The sequence below is a fragment of the Heteronotia binoei genome, chromosome 21 (assembly GCF_032191835.1).
Source record: "Heteronotia binoei isolate CCM8104 ecotype False Entrance Well chromosome 21, APGP_CSIRO_Hbin_v1, whole genome shotgun sequence".
NCBI lineage: Eukaryota > Metazoa > Chordata > Lepidosauria > Squamata > Gekkonidae > Heteronotia > Heteronotia binoei.
Genome location: NC_083243.1, coordinates 87,825,704 through 87,840,857, shown reverse-complemented (window position 1 = coordinate 87,840,857; position 15,154 = coordinate 87,825,704). Strand labels below are relative to the sequence as shown.

At 38.4% G+C, this 15,154-nt stretch overlaps 1 protein-coding gene across 1 annotated transcript in view; it reads left to right on the top strand.

Moving 5' to 3' along the window:
* SMOC1 (SPARC related modular calcium binding 1) overlaps positions 1 to 15,154 on the top strand; it is a 256,148-nt gene that overhangs the window by 72,033 nt on the left and 168,961 nt on the right. The window contains exons 2-3 of the mRNA XM_060262366.1: positions 3,674 to 3,845; positions 5,413 to 5,525. Coding sequence (XP_060118349.1) covers positions 3,674 to 3,845; positions 5,413 to 5,525 — 285 coding nt within the window. The remainder of the gene's footprint in view (positions 1 to 3,673; positions 3,846 to 5,412; positions 5,526 to 15,154) is intronic.

Genomic DNA, 15,154 nt, shown 5'->3' with positions numbered 1-15,154 from the left:
TTTCTGGTGTCTGTGACTGTTCCGGTCTTAACTGACTCACACACACACACAGCCCTCTTGGCTGGTTTTGTCCAGCTGGCAGTCTCTGGAAGACTTCCCCGTCTCCAGCTTCTTCACAGGATCAGCTGCCCTCTCAGCCCTTCTGGCCGGCACTAACTGACCCTCTCAGTCTCTGTCAGGCCCCAACACTGACAGACTTCTCTGACAGGCCTCCACTCTGTCAGACATCAACTGACTGCCCTCCTGCCTCAGCAGTTTCTCTCACTCCACTAACTTTTCCCTCCCTGAGAGCTCTGAGCACTTTGCCCGCACCCTCAGGTCACCTGACGCAGCCCTGGGCGTCTTCAGCTTATGGTTAACCCATTGCTTTCCGTCACAGTGCCCCTATCCTTCATTATTTTTTATGGAAGGAAGGCATTTTAAAAGGTGTGCGGTCCCTTTAAATGTGATGGCCAGAACTCCCTTGGAGTTCAATTATGCTTGTCACACCCTTGCTCCTGGCTCCACCCCCAATGTTTCCTGGCTCCACCCCCAAAGTCTCCTGGATCCACCCCCAAAGCCCCCAGATATTTCTTGAATTGGACTTGGCAACCCTATATCAGTTTGTTGCCAGTACTGGCATTCTGTCACTGGCAAGGGCCCCCATCACTGCTGAGTCCCCTGGAAGGTTGCTAGCCTCAGCTTGGCTACCCAGTGACTGGCCAAAGGTCATCACCCAGTGAACTTTGGGACTGATTGAGATTTTGGTGTCTCCAGTTGTATCCCATAGTGTCTCTCATATTATATTCCTCACACAATTTTTCTTGCGAGAATAACATAAAATTAATTCAAGTATGTATGTTTTTCTGTTGGGAGCTTTTTGAGCACAGATTAGTTTAACAAAAGCTTGTAATAAACTATTCAGCTATTTTGATGAGTGCCTGAAATGAGTGACCACAAAACACCCTTTTCCTTTGTGGGGAGAGACCCTTCCCCTGCCAAACCCTGAAAGAGATTCCAGCTGCTACGCAGTGCCAAGGAATCTGCTTTTTCTCTCAGACGTGAAAAGTTCTTCAATCAGTGTTTGTTGTGTTTTGTCAGCAGTCATGCTGAGGTGAGGAGAGACAAAGCAAATGCTCTTGGGCTGGAAAATTTAGGTTAATTTCAGCCGCTTTTATCTCTCCTCTTCACTGTTCCCAAGTCAGAGAATGGAATTTAGCCCTGGAAGAGCTTATGAACATGCACCTGTATAAATGTGTGTGTTCAAAAGAAGGGATTTAAATTTCTTGGACTGGATTACTCTTGGAAAAATTCACCTCTTCCAGGAATTGTACACAGATTTGCAAATTTTTAAATAGATGAACTAATATAAAATCCTGGACTATACTAATAATTATGAGGCCTTGAGCATTGTATTAACAGGGATGGCTAAAATAACTGTGCTACTTTTGTTGTTGTTGAGGGGATTGCCTGCAATCATGCAATTCTCCCCTACACTCATTTGTATCTCATCCTCTGCAGTACTACATTCCCTTGGTCCTTTTAATTTTGGGGGCAACCATGCACCATCTTCTCTATTTGTGTGGTTTCCATTTGGGGCCTACAGAATGTGAAATGGCAACTGCATGTATTTAGAGGATTGTGCATGGCACTATTCCCCTAACATGTGGATGGCCTGCAAAAATTGCAATGACTGAAAAGGGCTAATCTCTTCTTGTCACCCACTTCTTTTGACTTAAAAGGACACTTAAAATAAAACCAGTTAGAGCTTGATTGAGGCTGGTCACATAAGAGTATGGTTTTTCTGTATAATTTTTATGATGACTTTTGGTTTTATAATACTTTAAGCTCTATTTGGTAGCTGCCTGAGGTGCCCAAGAATGCAGAAAAATATACAAATACTTTAAAGTTGGAGAAAAGGAAAGACATGCAGAGTGGGCCATTGGAAATCCTTGAACAGGCTCACTGTATTTATCATTTAACTGCAAAAAGCCATTTAACTGCAAAAAGCACATTCAGCCAGTGCTGTGCTAGCTTCATTTGCTTCCAGTTGAGTACCAGATCAGGTTCAGGGGACCAACATACCTGCAGGACTGCTTCTCCATGTATGTCCTCTTGAGAGCATTGCACTACTCAGAACACCATCTTTTAGTTGTCCCCAGCCCCAAAGACATCTGCTTAGCTATGACGAGATCCAGAGCTTTTTCAGCCCTGGCTCCCACCCGGTGGAACATGCTTACAAATGAGATCAAGGCCCTGTGGGACCTACTACAATTCCACAGGGTCTGCAAAATGGAGTTGTTCCACCGGGCCTTTGATTGAGGCAGTGGGTGTCTGACTACATCACCCTCCCCAATTCTATCCTCCCTATGCTATGGACTACACCAGCTTATTCTACAGACATTAGCTTGGGCCAGCCTGTTTGATATGTGGGTCTCTCACATATATTTACACCACACTCCCAGGATGCTGCTGGCTCTGTTAAATTTTAGCTCACCATCGCCTGTTAAATTAGTTTATAACTGGATTATATTAATTGTTTTTATCTGTTTTACTAGCCTGCTGTAACCTACCTTGAGCCTGTAGGTGGGAGAGGGTGAGATAGAAATTCCAAGAAACAAACAAATAAATCAAGCCATCAAGGAAAGGAAGGGGAGTATGATTGCCAGCTCTGAGTTGGGATTTATCTGGAGAGTTTGGAAGTGGCTGAGAAGGGTAGGATTTGGAGAGAGGAGGAATAATACAATAGAGTCCACCTTCCAAAGAAGCCATTTTCTCCAGGTGAAGGGATTTAAGTCACCTGGAGATCAGTTGTAATCCCAGGAGATCTCCAGCTACCACCTGGAGGTTGGCAATCCTAGCAGAGGATGCTTCATCTGGATTGAGACTGTAGTGTTAGTTGCATTACACCCTATTCCCCGACACTTGCCTCTTTTCCATTCTGAAAACACCTGGGAAACACCCTGGGAAACTATAGTTAAATTGGGGAGGGGGGATGTGTGCTTTAGCCAGTGAGAAAGTTAATTCTCACTTCCCCAGAATCACAGCTATGACTATGAGCCATACCTGTAAAATCCTAGTTGTATTTTACAGCGAAGTTACGTAGCAAGGTGTGAGATGGACTGTGAGTTGGACTGGATGGGCCAGGTTGTGAGTTGGACTGGGTGGGCCTTTGGCTTATCCAACATGGCTTCTCTTATGTTCTTATGGTCACAGGTTATGGAGTTTATGAACCTCTTGATGGCATCTGGGTTTTGGCCACTGTGCGATACAGAGTGTTGGACTGGATGGGCCACTGGCCTGATCCAACATGGCTTCTCATGTTCTCTTATGGCAGTTTCTGAAATCCGTATCTTGTAGCTGAATTTCCACATCCAAAATGTGATATTTGGAAGCTAGTGAGACTTTGCAAAAGCATTATTTCTGCTGACCTATTTAATACTATCTGAATAAAAGGAGTATGTCATGTTGAAACTAATGCTCACTGAGTTGTCCAATAGTTGTATGTAAGGACGCCAGAGTTGTTGCATTCCAGGATGGAAAGGCAGTTGTAACATGCAAAGTCAACACAACCACAGTGGGAGAAAAATTTAGTAAGCAAAATGCTAAAGAGCTTTCATTCTTTTAAAAGAAATACATAGACAATTTAAATATAAAGCATCCTTTTCTTCATTTCTGTTCTCACCTCCTTTAGTTTTTAATAAGTGACCGTGACAGAGACCCACAATGTAACCTCCACTGCTCCAGATCCCAGACCAAGCCTCTCTGTGCCTCAGATGGCAGGACCTACGAGTCAATGTGTGATTACCAGAGAGCAAAATGCAGGGACACGAGTCTGAGTGTGGTTCATCGAGGCAGATGCAAAGGTAAGGAACTAAAGGCCCTTCTCATGACATGGGGTGCAAGTGTTTTGCTTTTAAAATCCAAAATAGATTCTGGCATCCAACCAGGGAAGGACCGTGGAAATGTCAACTTCACTCAAATAATACTAAATGTCCCAGTTAATAGTTTAAGCAAGAGTGTGTGTGGTTGGGGAAGGTCAGTCATTTTACCAGTCAAAAAGATTTGACCAATTGAGGTCTAATATTTTCACACAGTTCCTTGTATTAGAATGATAGAAAGATCAACTGGTTTGACATTTAGGCTAACTACAAAATAGATTGGTTCACTGTCTCTTATGAAACAATAAAATTAACTTTTAAAAAGATTGCAATGGATAGTGTAACTTTTAAGCGTATTGGGCAAGGTTTTTATCAACATAAATGACTTACCAGGCAGTTATTGTCTTTGGTTTTCATCCTAGAATGCTGGGGTAAGTCTAAAGTTCCAACATTAAAAAAAAAGAAAAAGCTCCCTTCCCAACAAACCCTCCGCAGTAACAACTTTTTAAAACAAAAAGCATTAAAACAACAAATATGCAATACACTAAACTCATATTAAAAACCAATCAAAGAACACCTTGCGTCACACATGCTGTGATAATGGCCTCTGCTCTCCCTTAGGGTTTAAAATATATATTTTTCCACTAGGTACTGTTTTGGACTTTTACACATGCAATGTCTTCCTATAAAGATTTCCAAGATTTCCAGAGTCTTTCCCATAGTGCAAACCATCTAGCGAACAGGAGCAATAGAGCTGTACATTTAACTCAGCTGTATGTTATTCTGAATAAGCCACTGACTGTTTCTCTCCTGGCCCAGTGCTTTAATGTAGTGGTCAGATGGCTGGCAACGAACTGAAACTGAATCCAAATATTATGGATATGCTGCTGACCACTATCAATATGGGATTGTTCTTCCTGCTATTAAAGGTGTGAAATTTTCAATGACAAACTCTTTTTAAGAGCTTGAGAGTCTTGCTGGATCTTAGTTGTCTATTGGGGAATCAGGTGTCAATGACAGCAAAACATATCGTTCACAGCTACATTTAGCTAGGAAACTGGCTGTTTATTTGCAGCCACCAATCTAGCCATGCTGCCCCATGAGTCAGTAAGACTACATTATTGTAGTGTGCTGTATGTGGGACTGCCCTTGAAGACAATCTGGAAACTGCAGCTGATGTGAAAGGCAACAGTTCATTCGATTTCTGAGGTCCCTTCATTGACTGCCAATTAGTTTCTGGGTTCTAATCAGGGTGTTGCTGTTCACCTTTAATTGCTTCATGACCTGGGGCCCAAATATCTGAAGGATCTCCTGTCTCTGCATGGCAGCTCCAATCTCCCCAGCACGTGTGTTTTTAGATTGGTTTTTAATATGGGTTTTAATGTATTTACTATTTGTTCTAGTGCTTGTTTTATCTAATTATTTTTGCATTGCTGCTACTTTTAAAGGCCTTTTCTTGGGGCAGCCTTGTGACAGAACGTGATATCCCTGGATGGTTTATTTTGTTGCCTATCCATACTTAAATTCCAAGGAGTTTTCTTTTTCTGGACAGATGCTGGTCAAAGCAAATGCCGACTGGAAAGGGCCCAAGCGCTGGACCAAGCAAAGAAGCCCCAGGAAGCAGTTTTCATTCCAGAGTGCAGTGATGATGGGTCATTCACCCAAGTAAGAGTTTTTCAGTTTGCCCCATTGCTTTTATGGAGACATCTCTCCATGAATTTGGACCTTTTTCACTTAAATGAAAATTAGATTTAAAGGAATAAAGTAGACTTGGTCCTTTCTCATGTAAAGGAACAATTTAAATGCATGCATATGCAACATACCAGAAAAGCAGAGACACACTTGGATTAGACCTACTATGGTCAGGGGCTATCTAGAGGATGAAACTGGCAATAGGATAGACTGACTTAATACCACAATTGTTGAATGCTGATAAGGGATATCTGGGTCCATGGCTGTAAAGGGGAAAGGGTTTATGTATCTTTATATTTCCTTCCATTGTTTGCTTGTTTTAATACAGATAAATGGTTGAGCTGAAAATAAATTAGGTTCATAGTTTAATTTTTACCTATGGGACATGTACTACAGAATTAACTTTGGCTCATGGGTCACCATGACCAAGGAGGTAACAATATTACAGGAACTGGAAGTTCTGCAGTTCAGTACTGTGGTGTGATTGAGGGAATGAAGAATAACATTCTGTATTTGTCAGTCATTGGTTACATTGGCAGCATTGCATGCAAAGTCTGTACCTAATGCTGTATTATTACATGATGCTCATATGGGGAGGGACGGTGGCTCAGTGGTAGAGCATCTGCTTGGGAAGCAGAAGGTCCCAGGTTCAATCCCTGGCATCTCCAAAAAAGGGTCCAGGCAAATAGGTGTGAAAATCCTCAGCTTGAGACCCTGGAGAGCCGCTGCCAGTCTGAGAAGACAATACTGACTTTGATGGACCAAGGGTCTGATTCAGTAGAAGGCAGCTTCATATGTTCATATGACCCAAATAGAAGAAGCTTGCAGAAGTGGATCTTCCCTGCCTTCCCTCAGTGGTCCCATGTGTTCCCTAGAAGCCCTCTATGAAGAGCTTGGAGGATGCTCATATATAATTTATAAACCACTCTGAGACTCTGATTCAGAGAGAAGGGCGGGGTATAAATCTGCGGTCTTCTTCTTCAGTGCCCAGCCATTTCATGTTTTTTCTAGGTCTTAGGCTCAAAGCATTGACCATGAGATTTCTGTAATGAATGCCAGTACATCAAAAGTAGGTTTGCAACTTAGAGATGCATACCTGAACAATGCCTGAACAGCATACTCAAGATTGCTACGGCACAGACATTGGCTTCAGATTTTGATGCAATAATTCAGAGCAAGAAGTGTCAGTTATCAGAGACTGTTAAATAAACAGAATATTTTCGTTCGGTCTCCTAAAATAGGCTGACTGTCCCTGGCCCTGTCTTGACTGTCCTTGTCCTCGTCTTGCCTCTACCAGGGCCAGGTCTTTCTCAGTCCTGGCCCCAGCCTGGTGGAATCAGCTCCCTGTGGAGATCTGGGCTCTACCTGGCTTGCTAGCCTTTCATAGGGCCTGTAAAACGGAGCTGTTTTTCCAGGTTTTCGGGTAAGGTGGCAGGCATCTATCTGTTAGATCGGTTGGCCTCCCCTACTATACTACCCTACTGCGCTGATTTGCTATACTGTCCAGCTACACCATCTTACCATATTGTCCTGCTGGACCACTCTGTTGTACTGAATATTGTAATCTGTTTTTATTGTCATGCTGCTGTGATTTTATTGTGATTTTATTATTTATGTTGTGCTTCGCTCTGAGCCCCTGTGGGGCAATGGGTGGAATATAAATAAACAAATAAGAATAATATTTATTTCAAGTGTGCTAACCTTTAGTATGTATTCTTTTAAGTTTTAAAAAAATCTTTCATTGTATTTGTCTGTGTCCTTCATAAAGTTTACATCTCTGTTACCTGACATTACATTTTATGACACACGTGGTCTGGCCCAACAAGGTCTCGTTTATATAAGTTCGACACCCTTGATCTATATATTGCTGTATGGGAAGCTGCAGAAGGTTTAAGAACATAAGAACATAAGACAAGCCATGTTGGATCAGGCCAATGGCCCATCCAGTCCAACACTCTCTGTCACACAGTGGCCAATATGTGTGTGTGTGTGTGTGTATATATATATATATATATATATATATATATATATACACAAACACAAACATATTGTGAGAAAAATACCCCTAATTCCAGAACATCGTAGTCACCCGCTTGGTTGCCAGGGTGCCTGGAGACTCAATTCACACACATCTGCCAGGAGAATGTGGGTTTTGTCTACCAAACTGGAACAGACTTATGAGTACTAAAAGCCACAACGTTGCAGCAGCACTCCATGTCTCTGGAGGAGTGCTAACCAGGAAAACAGATGGTTTCCAGTCGCTCCGTGCGATCACCATCTCAGCCATTGCAGCGGAAGAAGTTGCGCCGCCAGGAACTGTCCAGGCAAGCGGATTCCAGCCTTGACCATAGAACCCATATGGGAAGGCTAACATCACCAGCAGCTATCTTCCTGCAGTGCCAGAGTCCATTACAGCGAAGCGGGAAGCTCACGTACTCATCAGATGTCACCTATGCATAAAGCTATCAAGCTTATCTTAGGCATGGATCCTGTCAGACTGCCTAAGCCTTTGTCCAACGGAACTCAAGACAAAGACTGCTGCCAATAGAAGATCGAAGAGGAGGAAGAACATCTTCACCCAGAGCCAAGTTTCTTTGTATAGACCGGGTGTTACCTAGGTAGCAATTTGGCCATCTTTTGTCACCTTTTTAGATAAGTTTGATAGACTTAAGTACCCCCCACCTTAACAATTTTTCCCATTCTTTCCCTTAATGGTTATCCTGGAGCCTCCCCCTTGGCCCATTGTTACTTGGAAGTCCAATCAGGTAACCAAGGCCAAGTCTGCTCATTGGCTAGCTATGAGCATCCAATCAGGGACTGCCAATTAACTGGCTATTGGCTACTGCATAAGTCCAGCCCTTATGGTCATTGCAGAGCCTCCCCTTTTTCTGAGGTCATGTACCAGCTGACCACTCTCATCCGCCCCTGTACCTCCCATCCCCTAAGGGATCAAGGTAGTCCTTATAACCTGTGACCCAGCTCCTCACAGGTGTGCATCTAGCAGTATCCCAGTTCCGCTGTCTAGATACATCCCCAATTCCTGATCAGTTGAGGGTCCCCTCCCCCTAGTCCTCGTTTGTCATTGGAGCCTTCCTTCGGTTTAAAACAATTTTATTAATCTGCAATATATTGTTATAGTTTTACCAAAGAAAACAAAAAATAATACAAGTTAAAAGCAATAGATTGCACTTTCCCCCCTTCTCCTCTCCCACCCTTTTCTTGACCCCCACCAGTGTTTACTAAAAATTGTAAAGAAAAATTTAAGGTAATTTTATCAAATCAAGAATCTCCATTTTAAACCTTTATAACAGTATGAAAGAAATAGAAACACACACAAAATAAGAATAATTAAAGTCTGTAAATCCATCTTCAGTTTTTCTTTACACCTTGAGCTCAGGAAAATTATTCCTTTAAAAATTTTAGTCCATTATTCCACCACCATTCAACTATTATCAAAAATCACTAAGTGTCCCTTTACCTATCAGTGTTTTTCGACATATTTTTCCCATTCCTTTCTAAACTTCTCCAAATCATAGTTTTTCAAGATTCTTGTAAGTTTGTCCATTTCACTCCAAGAAATAACTTTTAAAATTCAATTCCATTGGTGGCTTCCAGTTGCCCGATTTTAAGTTATACCACGATGCTGTTTGTTTGGTATAGATTAAGGACTGGATAACTTTACTTAACAGGAAATTATTGGCATTAGAAGGCCATGGGAACATTTTTGGTTGGCATGCTTATATGTATTATGGGAAGGAGAAGATGGATGGTTTTTTCTCACATCATTATATAAGAAGAAACTTATTGAATACTTCGAAAAAATATAATAAATATGGTGATGAGAGAAAACCACTATGGATTGTGCCAACAGAAGTTATAAAGTTATCGTCAGATCCACAGGAAAATAAATGGTTATCATATAAACAACTGCTAAAAATACAGGGAGGCAAGGTGGAACTAAAACCGGTGGAAGAATTACAGGACAAATTTAATTGGTACCAACTGCAACAAATCATAAGCTTGGTGGAGCAGGATATTAGGAATAGAGGAATAAGACAAGACAAAACAGAATTGGAAAAAATGCTGTTGGGTGAGAATGAAAAATTGATTTCAAGGTTTATAAGTTACTATTGAAATGGTCTACAGAAGAGGAAGTAGTGAAACCTCAAATGATAAAATGGGCAATAAATATGAATAAAGAAATACAAATGGAGACATGGGAACACCTATGGAAGAACTCTATGAAAATATCAACGTGTTACAATATTAAAGAGAACTGTTTTAAAATGTTGTACAGATGGTATATAACACCTAAGAAATTAGCAAAAATGAATAATCAAATATCAGACAGGTGTTGGAAATGTAAAAAACATGAAGGTTCTTTCTACCATATGTGGTGGACTTGTGAAAAAGCAAAACAGTTTTGGCAAATGATTCAACAATAGACCATGAAAATTTTGGGTTATGACATTAAGAGAGTACCAGATATCTTTCTGGTGGGATTACAAATGGAAAGTTTTCTGAAACAAGATAGGACATTGTTGTGGTACTTGCTTTCAGCTGCAAGGACACTATATGTGCAAATGTGGAAGCAAGATAAAATACCAGAGAAATGGGACTGGATCGTAAAAGTGTTACACTGGAGTGAAATGGATAAACTTACTAGAATCTTAAAAGACTGTAATTCAGAAAAATTTAAGGATGACTGGAAGAAATTTCAAGAATATGTTGAAAAACAATGGAAAGTCAAGAGACACTTAGTGGTCTTTGATAATATTACATGAACTTTTAATGGGAAGATAAAGTTGTTAATGTGGTTTTCTGATCTGATATGCAATTTTATAGGTGGTTAGATTATGAGAAAAATAGAAGGTTAATTTTAATAATTACTAACGCATAGTTTTGGTTTATTTTGTGTTAAGATAACTGGAAATGTAAGTGAAGATTCTATCATTGTGAATTTTACCTTTTTTCTTTTTTAATTACTTTAAGTACCGGCAGAGGTCAAGAAACTAAGGGTTGGGGGGAGGAGGAAATTTGTAATGTATTGGTTAACATCTTAAATGATATGTTTAAATATATTTCAATATGTTGCAAAAAATAAAAATTTGTTCTACAAAATCCAATCCCATTTTTTTGGTATTTTATCTTGCTTCCATACCTGCACATATAATGTCCTTGCTGCTGAAAGCAGATACCGCACCAATGTTCTATCTTGTTTTGGAAAACTTTCCCTTTGTAATCCCAACAAAAAAGAGTCTGGCGACCTCTTAATGTCATAACATAAAATTTTTGACATTTCTTGCTGGATCATTTACCAAAATTGCTTTGCCTTCTCACAAGTCCACCACATATGGTAGAAAGATCCTTCATGTTTTTTACATTTCCAACACCTATCTGACACCTGATTGTTCACTTTTGCCAGTTTCTTAGGTGTCATATACCATCTATATAGCATTTTGAAACAGTTTTCTTTAATATTATAACATGTCGAAATTTTCATAGCGTTTTTCCACAGGTGCTCCCATGAGCCGCCTCGGTGGGGAGGGTGGAATATAGATCGAATAAAATGAAAATGAAATGATTCCATTTGTATTTCTTTGTTAAAATTAATTGCACATTTAATCATTTGAGATTTAACTACTTCATCTTCTGTAGACCACTTCAATAATAGTTAAAATTAATTGCACATTTAATCATTTGAGATTTAACTACTTCATCTTCTGTATACCACTTCACTAATAGTTTATAAATTCTTGAAATCAATTTTTCGTTGTCTCCCAATAGCATTCTTTCCAATTCTGTTTGCTCTTGTCTAATATCTTCATTTTTTATGTCCTGTTCCACCAAACTCTTAATTTGTTGCAATTGAAACCAATTATATTTATACTGTAATTCTTCAGCTGATTTGAGTTCCACCTTTCCTCCCTGTATCTTTAGTAGTTGATTGTACGTTAACCACATCCCTGCATCAGTTTCTGAAGATAATTTTAATACTTCTGTTGGCACAATCCATAGCGACTTTCTCTCATCACTGTATTTTTCATAATTTACCCAAGTACTTAGCAAGTTTCTTCTTATATAATGATGCGAGAAAAAACCATCTTATTTTTCCCACGAAACATATATGCATGCCAACCAAAAATATTTTCATGACCTTCTAATGCCAGCAGCTTCTTATTTAGTAACGTCATCCATTCTTTAATCCATACCAAACATACTGCATCATGATACAATTTTAAATCCGGCAATTGGAAACCTCCTCTTTCTTTTTCATTTTAATTCTTGGTTTCTTGCCCGCCCATACAAATTCTGAGACTTTTCTTTGCCATTTACTGAATGTTTATTGTCCTTCACAATTGGAATTGTTTGAAATATAAATATAATAGACAAGTTTAATTTATTCCATTTTATCAAATCTTCGTCAATTTTCCGCCAAAGCTTTTCATAATTATTTTTATACAAATCTATGTTTTTCATAGTAATTTCCACACTTTTCTTACTTTTGAAGCAACACTCTGTTACCCTTTGCAATTCTTCCTGTTGACTCTTTGCCATATTTTTACACAATATTTTCGATTTTTCTTTATTTTATATAAAATAAATTTATATAAAAGCCAATTCTCCATACTCTTGAATTTTACGAAGCAGCAATGGTGTCACAAATAAGGGATTTTCATTGATAAACATTACATCATCAGCAAACACTCTGTATTTGTAAAAAAACCCTTTCAGTTTCAGCCCCTCTATTTCTTTGTCTTCTTGTATTTGCATAAGCAAAATCTCTAGTGTCATTATGAATATCAATGGAGATAGAGGGCAACCTTGCTTTGTACCCTTGCTGATTATCATTTTCTCAGTCGAATCCACATTTATACAGAGTCTTGCTTGTTGCTCAGTATATATCGCCTTAACCAGTCGTATAAAAGCTTCTCCAAGTCCTAATTTCTCCATCACTGCAAACATAAAATCCCAGTTCACATAGTCAAAGGCCTTCTCTGCATCTGCAAAGAATAATGCCACCTCTTTTTCAGGATGCTTCTCATAATATTCAACAATATCTATAAAAGTTCTAATATTATCTCTGATTTGTCTCCTGGGAAGAAATCCTGCTTGTTCCTCTTTAATAAAATTATTCAAATACTGCTTGAGTCGTTCTGCTAGTATCCTAGCATATATTTTGTAATTGTTTTTAAGTAATGGTGTCTCTATCTTCTTTTGGTATCAACAAAATTATTGCTTCCTTCCATGTATTTGGTATTTTCCCATCAATCCTTATAATATTCATCAATTTTTAAAGTTTTGGTACTAACACTTCTACGAGGACTTTATAAAATTTTGCTGTAAAACCATCTGGGCCTGGCGCCTTTCCCATTTTCATTGAGTTTATTGCTGCTTCAACTTCAATTTTTTCAATTGGTTCATTTAAGACCTTTTCCATATTTTCTGTTAAGGGACTTACTTGAATTTTCTGTAAATAGGCATCTATTTTTCTTTTCTCCACCTTTTGACCTTGAAATAACTTAGCATAGTATTTATAAAACTCCCTTTTAATTTCTGCTTGGTCAACAATTTCTTTATCTTCCAATACAATTTTAGTAACAAATTTATTTTCCTTTTTTTTCATTTGCCAAGCCAGATATTTTCCAGGTTTATTTGCTCCTTCAAAGGATTTCTGTTGCAGTCTCTTAAGGTTCTATTCTACCTCTTTATTTAACAAATGTCTCAATTGGTTCTGCAATATAGTAATTTCCCTTATTATTTTCTTTTTTCCCGGTCTTTTTTTGAGTTCTTTTTCTTTTTTTCCAATCTCTTTTTGAATGTCCAGCATTTGCTTTTCCTTGTCTCTTTTATCTTTATTGTTCATTGTAATTAAAGTACCTTTAATTACAGCTTTGTATGCATCCCACACAGTTTGGAAATGAATGTCCTCATTTTCATTTATTTGAAAGAAAGCTTTAGTTTCTTGTTCTAGAGACACCACTATCTGTTTTCTGTAGCAAATCTTCATTTATTCTCCATATCCTAGTCTTTTTCACACTTTTTGCCAACCACGTCAGTGGGTTGTGATCAGCCCCAACTTTAGGAAGAATCTCTATTTTTTTTTGTCATAAGTCCAAGATCTTTTGTAGTCCATAACATATCAATTCTTGAGAAAGAGTTATGCCTTGCTGAAAAAAAAGTACAGTCACGCACTTTAGGATTAAATTTCTTCCATATATCTTCCAAATTTTCTTGCTCCACTAAGTCAAAAAATGACTTTGGTAGTTTCCCCTCCTTACTTCTTTTTCCTGATCTGTCTGAATAATTTATAATTGTTCCATTGAAGTCTCCCATTATCATTATTTGTTCATAGATCACTTGGTGTAATTGTTGCGTAATGTCTTTTAAAAAAGAGTCTTTTGCCGCATTTGGGGCATACAGTCCAAACAACAACGTCTTTTTATCATTCATTGTCACTTTCACAGCTAGATATCTGCCATCACTGTCCTTAAAAATCAATTTTGGATCTAATTCTTGTTTAATATAAAAAAAAATCACACCCCTTTTTTCTCCTAAGCCAAGGAGAAAAATTCTTTTCCCAATTGTTTATTTCATAAAAATTTGTAATCCAATTGTTTAATATGTGCTTCTTGTAGACAAATTATATTACATTTTTGTTTTTTGATCCATTGAAATGTAGCCTTTCTTTTTTGCGGTGAATTTAGTCCATTTACGTTCTAAGATATTAATTTGTACTCCATAATGGTTCTTCTTTTTTATTCTGTATCCCCAAATCCCCTATTTTCTTCAAAAAACTTCCACAGTTCCAGTACATTTGTAATTGTAATCCTTTCCCCTCCATATTCAAAACTTAAACCTTCTGGCAGTATCCATCTGTATCTCACATCCATGTCCCGCAACTTATCTGTTAACTTTAATCAGTTCCATGGGGCTTGCAAAACCGCCCTCTTCCAACTAAACTTTTAAGATGAACCTGGAATTAACATCAAGCCATCTTGTATATACTGCGACTGTAGCACCATTATACTGTTTTTAGATTGATGATTTTAATGTTAACTTATATATTGTATAATTTATACTGCTCTGTTTATTGATTGTATTACTTTGTTTTATTGTTATACCATGATATTTTATATCATGCTTTGTAAGCCGCCCTGAGCCTGCTTCGGTGGGGAGGGTGGGGTATAAATAAAAAACTTATTATTATTATTAACTTTTTGTATAGTCTTCTGTCACTTATGACTTTTCTTGGCAACTCTTTCATAATTCTTACTCTGCTTCCCTCAATTTCCAGGGTTTTTTCAAATTGCTTTTTTAAGTTCTTTCCCACCATTTCTCTTGTAATGAATTTAACTACGACATCTCTTGGTAATTTGTTTTTCTTCGCATATAGGGAGTTAATCCTATATATATAATCATACAGGTAACTAGATTAATCAGAGCCCATCTCTAAAAACTCATCAATGATTCTTATTATATATGTCCTTAAATCAGATCCTTCATCTTCAGGTACTCCTCTCAAAAGAATCTGGTTTTCCATTAACTTGCAATCTTGCAGAGCTGCTTTCTCCTGCAATTTATTAATCATGGAATCTTGA